The sequence below is a fragment of the Lissotriton helveticus genome, chromosome 4_1 (assembly GCF_964261635.1).
Source record: "Lissotriton helveticus chromosome 4_1, aLisHel1.1, whole genome shotgun sequence".
Classification (NCBI taxonomy): Eukaryota; Metazoa; Chordata; class Amphibia; order Caudata; family Salamandridae; genus Lissotriton; species Lissotriton helveticus.
The window spans coordinates 1,109,911,155-1,109,931,640 of NC_136063.1; the positions used below are offsets into that span (position 1 = coordinate 1,109,911,155).

Below are 20,486 nucleotides of genomic sequence, written 5' to 3' on the forward strand. Positions count from 1 at the left end.
CAATTTTAAAAAAAAGAAACCCACTTACCTTGTACCGCCACATCGCAGACTCAGGATGTGTGGAGCGCACGGTAAGTGGGTTTCTTTTTTATTTATTTTATTTTATTTATTTATTTATTTTAGAAGTTTTCTATAGCGCTGGCCAGACCCGATTGTATCGGAGCGCTTTACAGACGATGGAGAGAAGACAAGTACATAATAATAAAGCAAAATAGAGTCATACATGTTCGGAGGTTAAAGATTATGTAGCGGCTAAGGTGCGACTTTGAGGTAGCGCGGTCAAAGGTTCAGGGTGTGCTGTTGAGGTGGAGCAAACCGGAGACATTTTCGATTCATAGTATTCTCGATGCAAGGCCAAAGTTATTATTGGACTTCTTTGAGCCAGGACAGGCGTGTTAGTTATGTAATTGAGTTCGGGAATGCACGGTTGAGGTAGAGGATTTTTAGTCGGCACTTGAATTCTGGAAAAGAGGGGGGAAGTTCTGATGTCCACAGGGATGGAGTTCCAGATTTTAGGAGCATTGCCTGCAAAAGAGCGGGCTGCAGTTTTTTGTTTGCGCGTTTTCAGGGGGATGAGTAGGAGGGAGTTTGAACTTCTGAGATTTCTTGACTGACCAGCTTTTTTGAGCTTAGCGGCTAGGTATTCTGGTTTCCCAGTATGAAGGGCTTTGTGTGAAAGGCAGGCAGTTCTGAAGCTAGCACGCATTTCTACTGGGAGCCATTTTAGATCTCTGAGAGCGGGAGATATGTGGTCGAATTTTTTTGCACCGTATACCATTATGGCAGCTGCATTGAGGGTAAAAATGTAATTTTACCTCGTCTTTGTCTGTTGACTTTACCCCCCATTCCCTGCCCCCACCCAGCCCTACCACTCTTACTTGCACCGGTGGCAACCGTTCATAATGCTAAGTAGCATATTCTGGGAATTATTTTTGACAGCTATGATGTGATGTAGTGTGCTACTTACCTTCATATTACATAAGAAGATGTTACAGGAATCAAGGAAATTCCCAGTCTTAAGGACTGTGATGATAAACCTTGTCTCACTTGCCATACTTAAAATGTTTAGACCAAGGATGTCCTATGCGCGTCCATGAGGTCTGGAACCATGCAAGATTTCCAGAAAATCCATGTAAGTTAAACCTATTCAAAATTAAACTGAAGACAATAATATACATAGTCAATGGTTATGCTGAAAATCTGGCACTCAAGGGCCAACATCAGATAACTCAGCGGCGGACCCTCATTGTCGTGAGTCATCACATAGCTTCTTTTCAAGGCTTGTGGCAAGCTCAGAGGAACTTACCCTATCATACAGAGTCAAAATGGCATTCAAGAAAACATCTACCTGCAACCTATATCCCTAGCACTGGTTCCAAAGCTTCGTAAACTCCTGGACAAAGCACTAAGAAGCACTGTTCACAATAGTCAGGATTTATTTAAAGTTTTCCAGAAGCCAGTGAAAATATATTTTTATTAACTAAAACTAGACAAGAAAGGAATGGATAACTAGGAGAATCAGATATTTAAAGCAGGACTGGCCAGTTCTTAGTAAGGTGTAGCTGTCACCAAACCTGAAGTCTCTTAGGCCTTTAGGAACTTAAATGTTTGACTGAATGCTGGATTCATCAATTAAGTTAATATAGAGATTCAACATTTCAAGTTCTTGTTTCAAGAGATCATTGTTGACCAGTGGAGCTGCCTGAGCAAACACATCGCTTTTGCATTACCGAAGGCCAATGGACACTGTCTTCTGTGAAAACATCTCTTTGTCACATCAGCCTTGTAGTGCTAGAGTAGGTGATACATCTCCTTCGCGGGCCTCTAGTCTCTCCTCCATGGCGCTATCTGGTAAGCAGGCCACCTCTCTAAAATAAATGCAGTCATTCTGTTGCTTTACAGTCAGTAGTGAGGTGGATTGCCTAAACTGCCAGTGCTTCCATCATATTTGTCCTCTTCTGCCATGGTGCATCCCACAGTCTCACTTTAGTGTGCTGCAGACAGGCATAACGTGTAGACAATTCTAAAACAAAACTCTGGTCGTGTGCCATGATCACAGAAAACTGACTCCCTGGTTTAATTGCAAAGTAGGATTACCACCTCACTCTGTGTCAACAACAACACTATTTCAAGTCTGGAACATTTATTTCACCACCTAAAGCAGTCTAGGTATTTTAGGCTTGTTTCATATCCACTCACCGAACTAGACTAACACACCTTATTACAGTTATTTGCCGATGTAAAGTCTTGGATGATCGAAAACAGCATCTTTAATGACATTGAGTGCGCTAATCACCCTATTCCAGAGCCATTCTGAGGTCATGGGGCCTGCAATTCACAAAATCACAGGATTTGCGACCGCAAAATGACATTTTTTTTTTATAAAATCCACTTTGTGAGTTGTAAAACCATTATCAATTTCACTGATCCATTCCAAATCGCAATTAAAATGGGGCGTGACTAAGGGTCTTCTACTAATTGCAGGTCACAATGGTATGTATCAATGATTTGTACGAAAACCACTGAAAAGTTACTGATTCCCCAATACCGATGGTAACAGATTGTCAAAGGGGAAACTGTCCCCATTGAATAGATTCCTCTTTAGGAACAAAATTGGTGATCTCATGGGGCAGGCAGTGGTCCAAGGCACCTCTGCCATCTACCTACGGTGTGTTTTTAAAGCATCACTGATACATAAGGAACGCAGGCTGCTTAAAAAAAGCCAACGCAGGCTGCTTAAAAAACTCCCCAAAACTTCACATTTAGGAATGCAAACACAGGGATGGTGATCTGTTGTTCCTTCCAGGCTACCAAAACTATGTTTGTAACCAATCACAGGAGTGACTAATTAAAGATTAATTAGGTAGGTTGTCCTGCAACCTGTGCCACTGAGCATTTTGTGGAATTAATTATGTATGGATAGGTCACATTCCAAACTTAAAGCCAGTTCACAAAAGTTCATGGGCAATTAGCGACCACTCCTTAAAAAGTCTTTTCATACATCTGGCCCCAGGTTCTCACTCAAGTCCACCATGCCAAGCACAGAAGATGGTTTATGAGAAGTGATGGTTGTCTTTATGAAAATTATAGCACCTGTGAAGTAGAATGGAATACTGTGTTCTGCTGACAGACCTAAAATACAGTGTACCAGGCCTTAATTTGTACAAAAATGAGTACCAGAGCCCAAGCTATATCTCAGGAGACCTATGCAGTGTGCATCACCCGCTGATCCATCCAGTACTGTCAATGCTACCTACTAACTATCACACTCCCACTAATGTGATAATTTGGCTATTTCAAATTGCCCATAGATCTAAGCCTGGCTCTAAGAATGGTCTTGAAGAGCTAGTATTGCACTGGGGCAAATCCTCAAATGGCGGAGGAGCGTCGCCCTGTCTGCTGTGAGTGCAGCAGGCAAACACTAATAAATAAAATGGCACAATAATGCTTTTTTTCCACCAGCTTGCACTGGGTACATCGTGAGGCAAGGGGGCGGGCTGAATTCTGCTATTGCATCAATACTGTTGCCCCTTTCAGTGTGCAGGTCGGGTTGGCCGGCTGGCTACCTACTGCCAGCCCGATATGCGAACTGTAGACCCAGCAAACCCCAGGTTGTGGAACAGCTGAGGTATTGCTAGCACAGGCCCCCAGCCTCAAAATTACCCTTAGGTTTTTCATTTGAACCTCCTCCTCTCATGAATACCAGGCCCTCTCGCTACTACTGAGGGTGCCAGTCAGTAAGGGTAAGCATGCCACAAAACTCGTAAGGCAGTAAAAGAAGGTGGTGTAGAGAAACTGTAAATTGCTGTATAAAAGAAGAAACTAAGTTTTGGCAGGAGGATTCTTATCCTCCATTTCATAGCATTGTGGTTGAAATATGTAACCAAATGCACACAGCACAGGCCTGTAAACAGTGCTAACCATTAAATTATTAAAGTAACTGCGATGCTCCTGTATTCTGTTTAGTTTCTTCCAGGAATGTTCCTATGTTTGCAATCACTTAGCGATCACCAACAGCGGTGGAGTAACAAAGGGGGGGGCGGTCTGCGTCCGGGCCGCACGTGTTTTGTGCGCAGCGGCCCCCTCCCTGCTCTCTTACCTGCAGCCACTGCAGGCTGGCAAAAACAGGGACCGTTGACCCCCCCTTGCTTTTACCTGTGGTCGTCGCGGGGCAGCAATTGCCCCGACTGCCACAGGTGGCAAAAGGTCTAGCTACACCACTGACCAACAATATTTAGTGTTTATAGTTAAAGGCTCACTACCAAATGATGATGTCATCATGAATAAATAGAGGTAAATCCATGCACCTCAGTTCTCTCACCTGTCAAAAAAGGGGAGTGCGGGAGTGCTTAGAAACTGACTAACCTCCTATATGAGCCACTGTATTGATAGAGAATATTAGGAATTCATCTGATCTTAGGCTTAGTTCTAGGTTATTCGTGTGATCTTCAACTGTTCTGCCATCAGAAGGAGCTAAAGTAAATTTGACCTTGTGAGTAGGTCTAGATATTAATCAACTTACATACTGTAATAAAAAATGTATTTACGGATATTCTAAATTGTTGGCAATTAAGCATTCTGATTCTAGAGAGAGGTAAATGAAGAACGATTATCCTACCTTAGTTAAGTCCTTTGTGAAGCATAAGAAATTATTAGACCTGTCTCCATTTGGAAGATACAATGTCTTCATGCTCTCATGCCTGTGTATCAGTTGTTAACACACTACTTACCTGCAGTGCAGCTTCTGCTGCCTCCAGCGCTGGTCTTGCGGCTTCCAGTTTTTCTTCTGCTGCTGCTTTGTCGACAGCAATTTCATCCACAATGGCCTGGGCTTTATCTTTCACCTTCTGCACCTGCGTTTTCACCTTCTCGGCAGCTTGTGCTTTCATAGTAACTTCCTGCAAAACACCATCCGCCTTTTTGGATGCAACCGCCAAGTCCTTCTCCTTAACCACCAATTCTTTGGACAACTGGTTCACAGAAACCTCTGCTTCCATCAATTTAGCAAGACCTTCAGGAATGAGAAAGAACAAATCCGTCCATTAGTAACTTCTTGTTTAGAAGCAAATGTAATTTCCACAAAGATACCACCAGAATAGGCATTCCTAGTCACGTGGCCAACTCCCAGAATTAGATCAGTTGAACTTGAGACCACCTGAAGCATTGCCACTGGGATACCACTCTAGGCTACTCGTAAAAAGAGCCATAGGGAGCAAACTCTCTTGCGTCTGTAGCAGAAAGCATCAGCTGCATACCTGTTCCGCTTTCCATTTATTATTTCTTGAGGAGTACAAGCAGATCTGCTTTCTTGTCCGTGCACTTTTAACATTCAATTTTTTTTTATACAAAACCGGTGTAACTATACATGGGAGTAAATAAAATTCAGTGTGTAAAATCACATTTCGTAAATTCCAAATGTGACTCAAAACAAACAAATGGAGAAGCAGCAAGTGACTTAGGTAAAGTAAGTGATTGCAAGCACTGTACGGTGTACTTAACCATGCTACGCAGTTCTTGACCTTGAAGACACCTACTTCACACCAGAACTTAAAAGACACCCTTAATATTTTGTAAGAACACTGAGAGAGGAGAGGGGAAGCCCAATGTGCCTCTTAGGGAAATTAAGCCCATGTTCATACTGCTGGATGGGTCGTTTGTGAATATTTCTGCATTCTAATAATTCACAAAAATCTCTAGGATTACATTGAGAAATATATGATAGTCATATATTTCCATGTGGACTCCTAATCCCCTATATGGACTCTAGTGGATTCCACCCAATGTGGACAAATTGCAGGAGTGTTGAGAAAACGTGCATTTGTACTCACTACTGAGACATTCCTTTCTCTACGTTCACTGAAACCAATACTTATATGCAACTTTTTAACACTCAAATGTGCACAATTAGATCATCGTTATTAGCATTTTAGCGAGTAGCTTGGGTATGTAAAACCAGTGGGAATGCTTGACTTGTTGATAATGTCAAATGTATGATTTTTTTGCCATAGGTTGCTTTTCTAATTTGGCCTTGCATCAGCTCCTTCATTGGAACACCCATATTCGAATTCCTAAGCCTAAATGAATAACTGTAGAAAATCCTCCATACGGATAAATTTTCTGCAATTTTAAGTTACATTTGAGCATACATGTCCCATCAAAAGTTACTCATTATTGGGGACTTTAATCTTTGGCGTAATGGTACACTTGATTCTGCTCTTGAAAACCTTTTGCAAACCTGTGTCAGCTGTGGTCTCTCACAACTGGTGTTTACAGCTACCCACAAAGCCGGCCATCTTTTGGATTTGGTCTTTGCGGGTCCAGATTTGGTGGTCATGGGAGACACCCTGCCAATGGATTGGACAGACCACTCCTTAGTTCAATTCTTCCTATATAAGAAACAGGATTTGCATAAGGTACCGGCCCCAACTAGAGAAATCAAATGCAGAGATTGGAAAGCGCTGTCACGACTACACTCTTCTGGCGAACTGTTCCATCTCGAGTCGTTTTTTGATGTAAACAAGGGTGCGGATGAAAATTATAATTCCTTTTACACCAGTATTTCATCGGTCGTTGACTCAAGTGCTCCTCTAAAAAATCGCATCTTTAGAGGTAGAGATTCTGCTCCTTGGTTCAACGACGATCTCAAAACAGCTAAACTAGACTGTAAACAAACAGAGAGGAAATGGAGACGCGATTATAATGAATCCGCAAAAGAAATATGGAAAACTAAGATCCTTGTCTATAAAAATCTTATTTAAAAATCTAAAGCTGACTACTACTCCTCTTTGATATGTAACACCACCAATAATGCCAGGAGTATCTTTAACATCTTAAACAGTGTTACCAATCCGGACGCCTGCAAGAATGTGATTGTCCCTTCCCAAGACCTGTGTGATAATCTCGCCATATTCTTTAAAGAAAAAATCGATCTGATTCTTAAAGATTTGGACACTCCCCTTGACAGTGACTCCCCTCAGGAACCTGGCCCTGTCCCATCGGTTAACCTGGCACCCAACTCGGCTTTGGCTCTGGATAGATCTCTGCTCAAGTTCCTGCCGCTTACGTTTGAAAAATTCTCTAATATAGCGAGTGGGATTGTTTCTGGCTCGCCTTTGGACCCAGTCCCCCCAAAAATATGGAAGGAATTTGCAGACGAGCTTTTTCCGTCGCTCCATCTCGTCTGCAATCAATCCCTGGTGACTGGCACCGTCCCTGCTCGTTGGAAACGGGCGTTAGTCTCCCCCCTGCTAAAAAAAACTCTAGTTGGATCCTGAGTGTTCAAAAAACTACCGGCCCATCTCACTGCTGCCGTTTCCCGCCAAGATTGTTGAGCGGGTGGTTAGTAATACTCTTTCCGCCCACCTAGAACAACTTCTCCTTCTTGACGAGGATCAATTCGGATTTCGGCCGGCCCATGGGACCGAGACTGCTCTCATCACCGCCATGGATGAACTTCAAAGGCGTGCAGACAGAAATCAGGCTTCTTTTTTGATTCTGCTCGATATGTCTGCCGCCTTTGATACAGTTAATCATAAGATCTTGCTGAGGCGGTTGTTTGAGGCAGGGGTGAGAGACTCAGCTCTGAATTGGTTCCATTCTTTTCTGCAGGACAGGCAGCAGGTGGTTTCAATGCCTCCTTTTCAATCTCCTTTCTCCCCGGTCCAGCATGGTGTGCCTCAGGGCTCTGCCATCAGCCCCATTCTTTTTAATGTTTACCTTAGGCCACTAATCTTGCTTATTAAAGGATTCGGCATTCGAATTGTTAACTATGCCGATGACACGCAGATGATCCTCTCCTTGGAAGGAGAGGAATCTATCTCTGTGGAGGTCCTACATAACTGCTTAAGGACTACGGCAAGCTGGTTGAAGGCTAACTCGCTTCAGTTTAATGCCGGGAAAACTGAAGTGCTCTTTAGTGCTGGAACAAGGATCCCTCGTCCGTTTCCCAACAATTTCTGGCCCCCGGAATCCGGCTCCACCGTTCGGCCTGCGGACTCTGTCCGCAACCTAGGAGTTATGCTGAACCACGGGCTCAGTATGGACACTCACGTACAGAAAACATCGACCGGCTGTTTTGCCATCCTTCGCTCACTCAGGAAGGTTTTGCCCCTCTTACCCCCTCATGCCCTTGCACAAGTGGTTAGATGTACCATCTTGAGCAGGTTGGACTATTGTAACGCCCTCCTGCTCGGGTCCCCTGAGTATCTACTGGACAGACTCCAAAGGGTCCAATCTGCGGCGGCTAAATTGGCATTGGGGCTGCCTAGGAGATCTCACGGACCTTTCGCCCTGGCACAATTACATTGGCTTCCTCTTAGACAAAGGATCCAATTTAAAGCCCTCTGTATAGTGTTCAGGGCTCTCCACGGAAGCGGCCCAGCCCCTTTAAGGTCTAAGTTTGTCTGGTACACTCCCTCCAGACACCTCCGTTCATCGGATGCTAAACTGGTAGTCGTTCCTAGATTTAGGAAGGTCAGAGCTGGTGGTAGATCCTTTCAGGTGACTGCCGCCAGACTCTGGAACACTCTCCCCCTCGAGATTAGGGCCACTAATGAACTTCTGCAGTTTAGGAAAAAGGTAAAAGCCTGGCTTTTCCGTGGTTAACCTCTCTCCATTGGTTTACCCTACTGCTTCGTTTTCTATCTGGGTTTGGATTCTATTAGCGCCAGGATGCCTGTAATGGTGACAGTCGCGCTCTACAAGTTCTTAAAATAAATAAATAAATAAAATGTCTGCAAATTGTGTTTCTATGAATAGTGATATGTAATTATGTTTTGAGATCATACTTATTGTACAGCCTAGTAAACATTGATGGCAAAAAAAGCTTTGTAAATTATGGTGTTAACGTTTATGTAGGCAGCTTGTTGAGCTATACTGACATCTTCCAAAACCCCCAAGCAACTTTCACTCCAAGAATGACACCTGTCTTTGAAGGAAACTATGCTATTTAACCAATCTCAATGCACAAAGTCCTTCAGTGTCACAGTCAACTACATTATTATTAATATATATGGTTTTGTAAACGCATAGTAATTGGTATTGTTACCCAACTTGACTATACCATTTTAGCGTGTAGTGTAAAAGTTTCTGAGCATATGCATAATTTAACCAAACTGATTTCAAAATACATGAAACACGACAATATATTAATCTGGTCCTGCTCAGATGCGCTTCCTCAATTTATAAAGCATCTCATCACCAAATATTTATTTGCCACCTGATGTAGCATCCTGCTTACTTCAGCCCCATCACTTGAATGTTCCCTTCATTTAGGTTAAGTGAACCAACGGTGATAAGCATCATTTCCAAAAACTGTGACGTAGTAAAACAACCATCATAGTACAGTATATTCAAAATGTTAGTAAAACTTGATCGCAGAACCTATGAACAGTGATTCCTATTACTTGGATGCAAGACATTTTGCAGCAGCCTCGGGGTCACAATCTTATATATCATATTTTCTTTTGTTTACAATTTTCAAATGCAATGTTTGCTATAATTCTTGATGACCTTTTTAGCATACTGTCTCTGTCCGTTATGAGCGCAATCTGTACTATACCTGTCTTCATGCGATTGGACAAATTTCCAACATTTGCAAATTTTTCTTCGTAGATCGTTTTATAGCCACTGATGAAGGAGAGGTATGATTTCGGGGTCACGTATGTTTGACGTCGGTATCTCTCAAAGTACTCAACACATTTCTCTGCAACAATGTCCTGAAATGTCCCCATCGTGCTGACGACGCTCTGCTTCACCTCGCTCGTACACTCAATGTTGTAATTGGCTAAGAAGTGCTGCGCCACCGCCACCAGGGCGTCTCTTGGCCAACGCTGAAACCAGTCCATCGTGCAGCCAGAGATCAGGCCAGGGAATTTCAAGGCCCGGGTTCTGAATTTCTCCCCAACTGGAGAAAAGCAAAGCACCACGTGCAAATTGCTTCGCACGCGGGATAGGAAATAGTCATAGAGGTTTTCGCCAGTGGGTGTACGCCTTGGGTACTCTTTCTTCATGACAGAGATTAGGTCTTGTGTAATTTCATCAATTTCATCGCGAGCAAACAGATTGGAAACCTCCCCTGAGGCCAGCACGTTGTTCATGTACTCCAGGAAGGACTCATCCTTTATTTCACTGTCGGTGAATATGAAGGTGATCCCTTTCCCCTTCTGCCCTGCGGTGCGGTACAGAATCTTCAGGTCATCCATGAGGTTGTTGGTGCCATAAGTTCTATGAAAGGGGCAGAAGGGCATCACATGTGAATCGAAACTTTAAATACAACAAAGACTTTATACAAAGGTGCTGAAACACCCATTATAGAAAAAAAAAATGGTCATTGTTGTGTTGAACTAGAGCATGCACAAAGCAAAGAATGTCTGTTTGATAAAACATTCATATGTAGGAAAATACACACATATTCAGTCGCCAAATGCTTTTAGTCAAAAACACGTTTTAGTACTTAAACATGGCCAAACTACTTTAACTACTGTACACACATTTTTGTTTGAAATGTCCAAGTATAAAATATCGGCCAGGACATGACTGATGCAGTGAGATTTCACCCTGCTGCATCAGCTGGCCTGCTACGTGCAGATTTGATGGTGAGGCAGATGCATATAGGCAAAAAATGTGTGAACAAACGGTGCAATTTTCGGATGGTACATTTACTTTGTGAAATGGTGCATGTACAAACTATGCTTTTACTTGATCTGCTTTAGAACAGATCAGGGCAAAAACCTTTGTGAATCTGGATGAAGGGCCTGATTTGGATCTTGGCGGATAGGATACTCCGTGTCAAACGTGACAATCTCCCGTCTGCCGAATACAAGTGCCATAGGATATAAGGCACTGGTAATACGGCGGGCAGAATATCTATCACATTTGTGAAGAGTATTCCATCTGCCAAGATCTAAATCAGGCCCAAAGGGTTTGACTAGATGGCTTTCGATTCAAACCAATGAAGTTTGGCAGGTAGAACTACTACAACAAAGGGAGGTTGTGATGTGCCTGATATATCTTAGCAAGAACATAAAGGCCACACTGGCTTAGTAATAACAATGACTAACTGAATAGCCACGCGATACCCTGATGTTCTCGCGATTAACCCTTTCGCTGCGGCGGTAATTCCGCCGCAGCGCTAAGGGGTGGGGCGTCCGCGCGGCGCTCCGACGCTTATGACAGAACCGTTCCGTCATGGCCCTCGGGTGGGCTGTGCTTGTGACGGAGCGGTTCCGTCATGGCCCCGCCCGTTCTTTAGAACGCCAGCGCAGGCTCGAAATCAGCACCGCGCAGGCGCGGCGAGCGGGCCATGACGGAACCGCTCCGTCACCAGCACAGCCCACCCGAGGGCCATGACGGAGCGGTTCCGTCATAAGCCTGGGAGGGGTTAATATACAATTAGTGTTATTGTTGCCCAACGTTTACCAGTTTCAGAAATATTAAAGACTCAAGAGTGAGCATGCTAGCTTTTGAACATGCAGATTGTAAATATCAGGCAGGAATTCAAACGATTGAGATGAATTGCTAGACTTTTCAAACACAATGTGTCAAAATTGCAGCACCAAGGTTGGTTCCCCAGGATTGAATAAACTGCTAGGAGTAAGATGGTCTAAGCAAAATACAAAACCAAAATGCCTTCCTCAGAAAGATGAGCAGAGAACTGACAGCTTAAGCCTTTTATTTCAATGAAATATGTACTTTAGAATATACGACTAGAGAAGATATACAGGAGAGGTACTGACTGCGGTGTAAAGTCATGGGTGGTAAATGCATGCGGGGTCTGTCATACAACCATAGGGGACAACCCCTTAACATTATGTGGGTATATAAAAAATTGTTATAGCTCTATATTTTCAGAAATCATTTTGAAGCTGTATCACGAAAATGGACTAAAACTGTACACTAATGTTTTTTAATTTAACTCTGGTGTGAAAAGTGCTAAAATACATAGGAGATTGTATTGTTTCCTGAATGTAGAGAAGACTTGAAAATGGCTAATAACATAAATATAGTCTCATGTTTGTTCCAGGGATGGCTTTTAATGAAATGGAGACGTACAAAAGTATGACAAGGGTATGAGGTATTGGGAAGCAATGGACGTGGAGGAGAGAGAAGGGGTGATTAGCACATCAGGTGGGGCAGGTATCACATCACGAGGGAGAGAGCAAGAAAACACATGCACTCAGAGAGTCCTCAATAAAAATGCATCTACCCTAATGTGAACAGTCGAATGGTTCGACTCGTCCAATCAAAAGGATGGAAAAGAGGCTATTCTGCAGGAGAGGGACAAATACAAGACCAGGACAGTAGGTCATCTAAAGAGAAGTAAGCAAAGCCAACCAATGGTGAGCAATGGGCAAACTCTAAGCCCACTGTAAGGTTTTTGCGATCGTCCACAAACGGGGTTACGCAGACAAACTCAAAGCTGTTTGTAGGACCTAAAATTAGCTGACAGCATTGAAAGATATAGCACCTTGAAGAGGCTTCATGACCCTCGGTCTCTACTCTTGGTTATGTGCTTTGGATCCTAGTATTACATACAGTGTTCTGTATGTTTGTTGTAAGTAAGCGATTTCCACCTTTTGCATCTGTGGTTTACACTCAGATAATCTGTACTTGGGGTATATTTTCAGGAAACAAAAGTACATTTTCTAAAATGCTACATCATAGTTGCTTGTAGTTTGCACTACATAAATGGTCACATTAGGGGTAGTAAGTGCTATATAAATGCAATCACAACTTAATTCTATACCATATGCCTCAGGAGCAGGTGGAATGCATTATTGACCCGCTCGCAACACATTCAAAGCCAAGTCACAAAACTGTTTCTCTGGCAGGTGTCACATTTGTTTGAGAAAAATTACATCTGTGTAAACTATTCCAACATCGGCATGCACAAATTTAAATTTTAGAGGTAGAGCTATGACTTATGACTGCAGAATTTACCACATGATTGTAAAAATTCAATAATCATAATTATGTCCAGTAGGTGTTAACCCAGGGAGTGTCAGGAGTATGGTTCCTGAAAATTATGTGAATATCTACAGAGTCTTTTTTTCCATAAAAAAGACTATCCCTTTAAGGGGCTTCCTTGCATTTCTAAGGGCTCTTGTGAAAGTGGGACAGTATAGTATGTCTTAGTCCTACAAGCGCAAATTTAGAATTGCAGGAAAGCGTCTGAAAGTGCAATTACACCTCCATACTTAACTTGATCACAATGGAAGAGAAGCCTTAAAAAAAAGGTTTTTTTAATTGAACAAAAATATAAAAAAATATATTTGATAAATATAAACATTACGTCAGCTTCAATGCAAATCTGTGTACCAGCCATGACATTAAAATACCGGTCAAGCTGGTAAAAAGACGGCCAGGTGGTAACCCAAGCCAGATCAGGTGTTGTGTCCCATGGGACATTGTTTTCACCCTTCAGCCCGACCAAACTGCAGTGCTTCTACTTTTCAGCAATATTATGGCTCTATAAGCTTTAAAATGCTTAAATTAACAAACATTTCTCTAAAAATGAGCCCAATGAGACTAACCACATATTGGGCCATTAGAGGGACGACATGAGATTGGGACGCTTTTTTGGGAGTGCCCGGGCCTAATTGTGATCCCAATCCGACACTGCCTGTGCTCCAATTTGTATGATGTGCAGAACTGAAGCAAATTGTGAAAAACACTTTAATAAACCAATTGTTGAAGAAGGCTGACCTAAATCCACTGTATGTTTATATGCAAGTATTATTTTGTTTTAAGAAACCATGAGGCTGGTGAGTGGTTTTAGGCTAGAACATAAAAGACTGATTTATCAAAGTTCTTGTCGTGTCAATGTACCAACCTGAACATTTTGCTACTGGAATGCATATATTCTCTCTGAAAACAATTGTTAGGCTTAAGCAGGCTGGCAGCATGTGTCCTTTTCTACCAGTAGTTACAATTTCCCTATCACAAGACCCTGGGGGCAGTAGACCAAATTAAAACTTTGCTAACATGTATTTGGCCAGAAGTTGTCGGTTTTTGCAAGAAGTGAAAAGCTGTAAGGCTCCTCAGTATGCTATCCTGCCTCCCATCTAGCGCCTGTTGCCTAAAAAGCTGTAACCTTAAGTGGCAATGCAGTGAGGAGAGGTTTTCATAGCTCAAACCACGCGCTGTGGATTGAGTTTAGTCCTGCTCAGAGCACGGCTGCCAGCACAGACTCCAGTAACTGCATCCCACGGGCTTCTGGCGAGCGAGGGGATCTGTGATCCACACCCAGCATTCGAGTGGACGAGTGGCTTCAAGGCAGGAGGCGCGGGAAAGGCCCTCAGTCATCTATTCGCCTGACATGTGCATGGATAATAATTTATGGAAGCAGCTCCGTCTCATGCTAATGAGCCATCTGCCCCGTTGCAGGGCTTTTGCCAGAGCCTGAAACGTTCGCATGGTTTATGAAAATCAAACGCCATGTTGCGTGGAGAGAAGCCACATTCCCGAGGCTGAGTCTGATGGAAGGTCGGATTCAACCTGACAAAATGTTTTCTGAAATGTGATTTTCAGCCACGCAAATGTGTTCCCACGGCATTTTTATTTGGATATAGCAAAAAAGATACTGTATATTCAGAACTTAAACTGCTGTTCTGCAACACATAAAACGTATTGCATTTGTATTTTTAAGAAGGTGAATTTTCTTATTTCGATCACAAACGCACAAAGAATTACACATTCCGAAACAATAGCCTCTTTTATTTGATTCCTATGACAGAGGACCTGTGACTGTACTTGAGCCATGAAACAAACTTAATTAAATAATTTAAGACGGAGCCGTGCCTAGCGTGCGTTTTGGAAGCAATAAAGACAAACTTCACAGTCGGAGGGGAGTGCTGCGCAACACAGAGCAGAATGAGTAAAAAGCCATGTGTCTGAATCTGTCTCCAAATTTTGAGACTGTCCTTGTAAAGTGTGTGAAACAAGCCCAACCAACCCTCACGAATAATGCAATACCTGCTGGATACATCTTCGTTTTAGCCATGTATTTTCAGGGGGTGAGTAAAACAGCAATCACCTGCAGGCTTGCAATAACCACAGGAGTCAGGGCCTGGTTCCTGTCATTGCCAAGACTGATTATTATTACCACAGGTTTCTGGGTTCCAATAAAAATGTGTTAACTCTTGATAATGAAATGTTAGTGCCTTCACTTAATTGCTATAAAGTTAACAATGGATAAAGCAAACCTCAAACGTACTGGCCCAATGGGAAAGAGGCTAAGGCCCCCACTAAGAGTTGCAAAGTTCTGTTGGATGCAAACCCCATACCCGCAATTATTGGTACCACGTGGAACGTTCAATGACGCTTTAAACCCCATGCAACGGGGACTAACTGTGTGGATTCACTTTTACCAGGTATAAAACAGCACAACATTCTTAAAAACAATTCGGGTTTAGTTTCCCATACCCAACGTGCTCTAAATGTAACATGCTTGGAGCGTGACAAACATATCTATGCATAACATATCATTAGAGGCCGAAGTGCACAGGATCTATTGAGAACAACCCTGCCAGTTTTTTTTTTAACTTTGCCAAAACAGTTCCAACACTTTTGTTTAAAAAACACAACCTTTTTGAATGGTTAATGCCAACGTTGAATAGCCCAGCTTAGTGTAAAAAATCAGTAGATAGAAAATTGGATAAAATAGGTTTAACTACCTGTTAACTGTGCAGTCGGACCAAATATTTTATCTCAACGTACCCGTAGGCGAAAGGCCAACAAAATTGTTCCAGGCTATTTTGCTCTTAGTAGCCACTTCTTCCGCACCCACTGACCCAGTCCCATTGCACTCGGGATCAGCGTTCCCACTCTTCCTTAATGCACTGCGACCACAGCACACAGCCGAATCACCCCCATGCTAGCACCCCAGAGAGCAAGAGAGGATCAAAGTCCTATGTCTAAAGTTATTATAACAAAGATGGGGACATTTAGGAACAGAATCATTAATAGGACCCTCCACGTCACAAATTTACCTGATGGTGCTAGTAACTATAAGACACTACTACTCTCACTACTCACCACATTTGTTGATTGCACATTTTCTAGAGCGGTATGTTGATGCTGAACATCGTGTTAACATTGGGGAGGTTTGAAAAGAGATGCCATAACAGATTTCCTATAGGCGATGGAGGGCAAGACGCTGTGTATGGCTGAAGGGACAGGATTTCGTATCCCAGCTGCCTGCACCATGGACACAGTGATCAGTCTTTGGCTCTCCAGAATATAACAATACACCTTGTACACTTCTACTTTTTTTTTACAGAGATTTATATAGCACGAACTTGACCTAAATCGGGTATCAGAGCGATTTACATAGCACCAGTTGCATTACATGAGTACACATTCATTTTTTGGTAGGTGCAGGGAGATTAAGTGATTTGCCCAGAATCACGGGATGTTCAACGTCATTGCCGAGACTCGAACCCATTCCCAGATTCAAGGTCGACCGCCCTAGCCGTTAGGCCAACTCCTCTCCCCTACTTTAATTTGAGAGCGGCAGTAAAGTATGTTAGAGGGTGAAAGGAAACAAAGAAAAACATGCACTGGCAAAGCCAATACGCCTGACATTGGTCGCAGGTCTTATGGCTTTGTCAATGATTGTTTTGGTTTGTCATGGTTTTTACAATACTTTGCTTTTGGGGAGGCTGCGGGCCATCATCAATCTATGGGGAAAAAAAACAATGTCTAAATGCAAAAATATTTTTGGGTCTCAAAAAAACACACCTTGCCAATGCAATTTCATGATTGATTTCACAATCTTTGTTATGGATACGTTGCCTGCTATATATTATATAAGGAATCAAAACACACCGAGAAAGTTGAAGAACAGCACTTTGACAGTTTCTGTCTTTAATGTATATGGTGAGGCAGAGATCGGTATATAAATACATATTTGTATGCTGAAAAAACAGACCCTATACCTCTAATCAGCATTACAAGAAAAAGAAGAAACAAACACCAGGCCTGCACCAATTCATGCAGAGAAGAAATAGTGCCTCTGGGTGACATGTATTCACTCTAGCCTCAGGTGCTCAATGTATTTCAAAGATGAAGACTTTACAGGCAAAGTATTCATAACAAAGAATGTGAAATCAATAATGAAATAAATCAGTCCATAAATGCATCTCCAAGACGACAACAATGCTACTGACTGCTATAGACAGTAACATTCGATGGCCTTCTGGGAGATCACGTGTGGAGAGCTAGAGGCAGTTAAGCAGTCGGACATCTTGGAAGTATTGACAAACTATGAACTATTGGCCTATGATGCTGCGTACATTCTTTTAAATAACGGTGTGCTCTTTTTATGGGAATACAAGATGAGTGGACTCGTACTAAACTGATGACAACTCTTTCACTGATGGTCCACGCAAACAAATGAAGCCTCAGTTCTTCGCAGGGCAGCTGTCTGCGCATTCTCACACCACAGCTGCAGCCCGGCCTCTCACAGGAAAGGCAGCTCCTGACTCAGAGGGAGTGCACGAAGAGCGCAGCTCAAGAAATGTTAAGTGGGGCAGGTCCAGAGCAAGTGGACTCAACCTCATGCAAGATGGCACTGTTTCAGACGGGGGTTTAGGTGCCACCAGCTGCTCGCCCTTGACCGGGCAGATGACGATGCCCGGGCTGAATGTTGAGATGGCGCCAGGCTCATGCCAGGCTTGCTTTAATCATTCGAAGTAATCCTGCTGCTAAGATGTGCACAAAAGAACTGTAAAGATGCAGCTGCTGTCATGCCAAATACGGTGCTGTGCTACAGCCAACACCCATGATTACAGCTGTTAATGCAAAGAGTAAACTCCGAGGCACGCTAGAACATCTGAGCGTTAAAATATAAGAGGCCTCATTTACAATTTTTTGGTATAGGGCAGCGCCGCAAGCCTTCCAGCTGCCCTGCCCTACGTCAAAAGAAAAGGGCAGGAATGAGCCGTATCTATGAGATATAGGATCATTCCTGTCCTTTCTCCCTGCACTGGTGATCAAAGGGCTGCCTTGCGCCAACTGCAGGCATCCTTGCACCAGTGCAAGGTTGTCTGAGTTGTAGGGATGATTGTTTTTGTGCAGGAAGGAAACAATGGAGGTGATTTCCTCTTTCTATGTGTACTGCTGAATGCAGCACACATGGCAAGAGCAAAAAGTGAGGAGAAATAATAGTATGTCTTCTTGTTGTATCCTCCTCTACGCCTTCCCTGATTCCCAGGTTTACAACTTGTTGTAAATCTGGGAATGTGTCCAATGCCATGGGTGTTACGTGGGAACACCCATCGTAACACCATGGCACGCCGCCACATTGGAGTGTGAGGCAACGCAGCGCTGCGTTGCCTCAGTCCATCTCTACAAGTCTATGAAAAGCCACAATGGGTGGCATTATGTTGCCTTGTAGATATGGCTAAGCTCTGTGCGCCATCGGAATGTCACAAAAAGTGACGTTCCGGCAGCGTACAGGGCTGGTAAACAGGGCCGGACTGGCTACCGGGCAGTTGTGTGTGCTGCCGAGCAGGGGGAGGATTTCTCCGTGGTGTGAGCTCATTTCGTTGATGGGGACCTGCGTGCGCTTTGTAATAAAAAAAGCAAAACGAATTTCGTTTTGCACACGCAGGTCCCCATCAACGAAATGACCCCCCTGCTCGGCAGCACACACAACTGCCCGGTAGCCAGTCCGGCCCTGCTGGTAAATGAACCCCTCAGAGGGTATATATGATTATTCAGCAGTGGAATGAAGCAGAACTCCTCGACATTCAGCAACTGTAAGCAGCAGGGACAAAATCCAATGCATTAACTGCCTTTCCTTACTGTATCTAGTTAATGTAAACACCAAAGGGGCCTTCTCAATCAACTAGACACGAGCACCAGTAAAATGAAGAGCGTTTATATATAAATTAACCTCAAATACGGTGTGGTCTGTTTATGATGTAGAACAAAGTTAGACTGGTAGGATTTACTATAAACTAAATATTGTGCAGTACGGTTATGATTTATTTACATTCAAAGTCCACCATTATTTACATTTTGCAAACAACTGTTTTCCATTGCTTTCAAGGCGCCAAGTTATTTTATAAACAGCATTAAAGAGCTTTGCATCTACTAAAGAACACAGTTCTTGCTGGGAAGGTTTTCAGTGTCCACTGCTACAAACAACTATAGTCATCTGAGTTTGTGAGGGATAATGAAAAAGGAGGCAATAAAAAACCAGGCCGGATTTAGAAGTTTAACGGTATAAGCTCTATGGATTAGCATCTCTGACACGTCATCATCCCAGTCATTCCCCACTTTCAGAAATGCCAACTCACACGGTCCCATCAAGTGTCAAAAGATTTCTCCTCTATTGACACGGTCACCTGGTGAGGAGCCGAATTCACAGTGGATTTTAAGCTCGTTTTCAGAGGCTGTAATTAGCCGATGTCAATATAAGGTGTGAAAACACCCTGGGACATCGGCCACAGCCTTGACAACTCTTTGTTTTTTGTTTTTTGGAGAGTGAGTGGGGGGGGGCTTGGTGAGGTGCAGAGTAGAGTACCTCTTAGTTCTCTGCACTAGGCCCTGCCCCTCCTCACAAGGTGTAAATATATTTTTTAAGTTGGCAGGTATGAGCTTTGCCTCCAGGCTGTTAGAACCAGATTAATTTAGCCTTCAGCATTCCGAGCGCTGCCCAGAAGGGTTCTGTGCCTGAATGGGGCTCTCCAACCAGCTTTTCTAGCTCGAAGGTTTGAAACACCAGAAAACTTAATCCAACCATTGAATTTTCAATCAATCAATCAATCAATCAATCAATCAAGGGTTTGTTAAGTGCATTACTGACCAGTGCCGGCCTCAAGGCGCTGGGGGGCAGTGGTGGGATTGGTGGCGCAGCTTTCGGTCAGTCAAAGAGCCACGTCTTGAGGGTCTTCCTGAAGATATGCAGGGTAGGGGCGCGTCTGATGTTGATTGGGAGCTCGTTCCAGGACTTGACTGCGATGTAGGAGAAGGTTCTTCCGTCTGTTCATGCTCTGCGGATGAGCGGGCGTACGGCAAGAGTGAGGTTGGCGGATCGGAGGTTTCTCTTTGGAACGTGAAAGGAGATCCTATTGATGAGATATTTGGGTCCGGTGTTGTGGAGGCATTTGCAGGCGTGGGTGAGTATCTTGAACTTTATTCTCTTCTCAATGGGGAGCCAGTGGAGGTTCCGCAGGTGTTGGGTGATGTGTTCATGTCGAGGGATGCCGAGGACGAGTCTGGCTGCAGTGTTCTGTATGGTCTGGAGTTTGTGGAGTAGAGATTTTTTCTGCACAGGACTGAAAAGTTGGCTCTTCAGTCAGCTCTAATTTCTTCCTGTTCTCTTATTTAGCACCAAGACACTCCATCGGGTGTTTGTCACACTAAAAATATTCCTCCTCATCATGATCATCATCAGGGTACAGTTTACTTTTAAGTCAGTGCAGCTAGAGATGGATAACAGTCTTGAGCCCCTTGAGCACCTTGTAGACTCTCTTCTC

The 20,486-nt window shown here is 43.4% G+C and overlaps 1 protein-coding gene across 1 annotated transcript in view; it reads right to left on the minus strand.

Moving 5' to 3' along the window:
* Window positions 1-20,486, minus strand: part of LOC144828114 (dynein axonemal heavy chain 5-like) — a 1,079,012-nt gene that overhangs the window by 487,073 nt on the left and 571,453 nt on the right. The window contains exons 56-57 of the mRNA XM_078686235.1: window positions 9,560-10,224; window positions 4,731-5,011 (exon numbers count right to left, since the gene is read on the minus strand). Coding sequence (XP_078542361.1) covers window positions 4,731-5,011; window positions 9,560-10,224 — 946 coding nt within the window. The remainder of the gene's footprint in view (window positions 1-4,730; window positions 5,012-9,559; window positions 10,225-20,486) is intronic.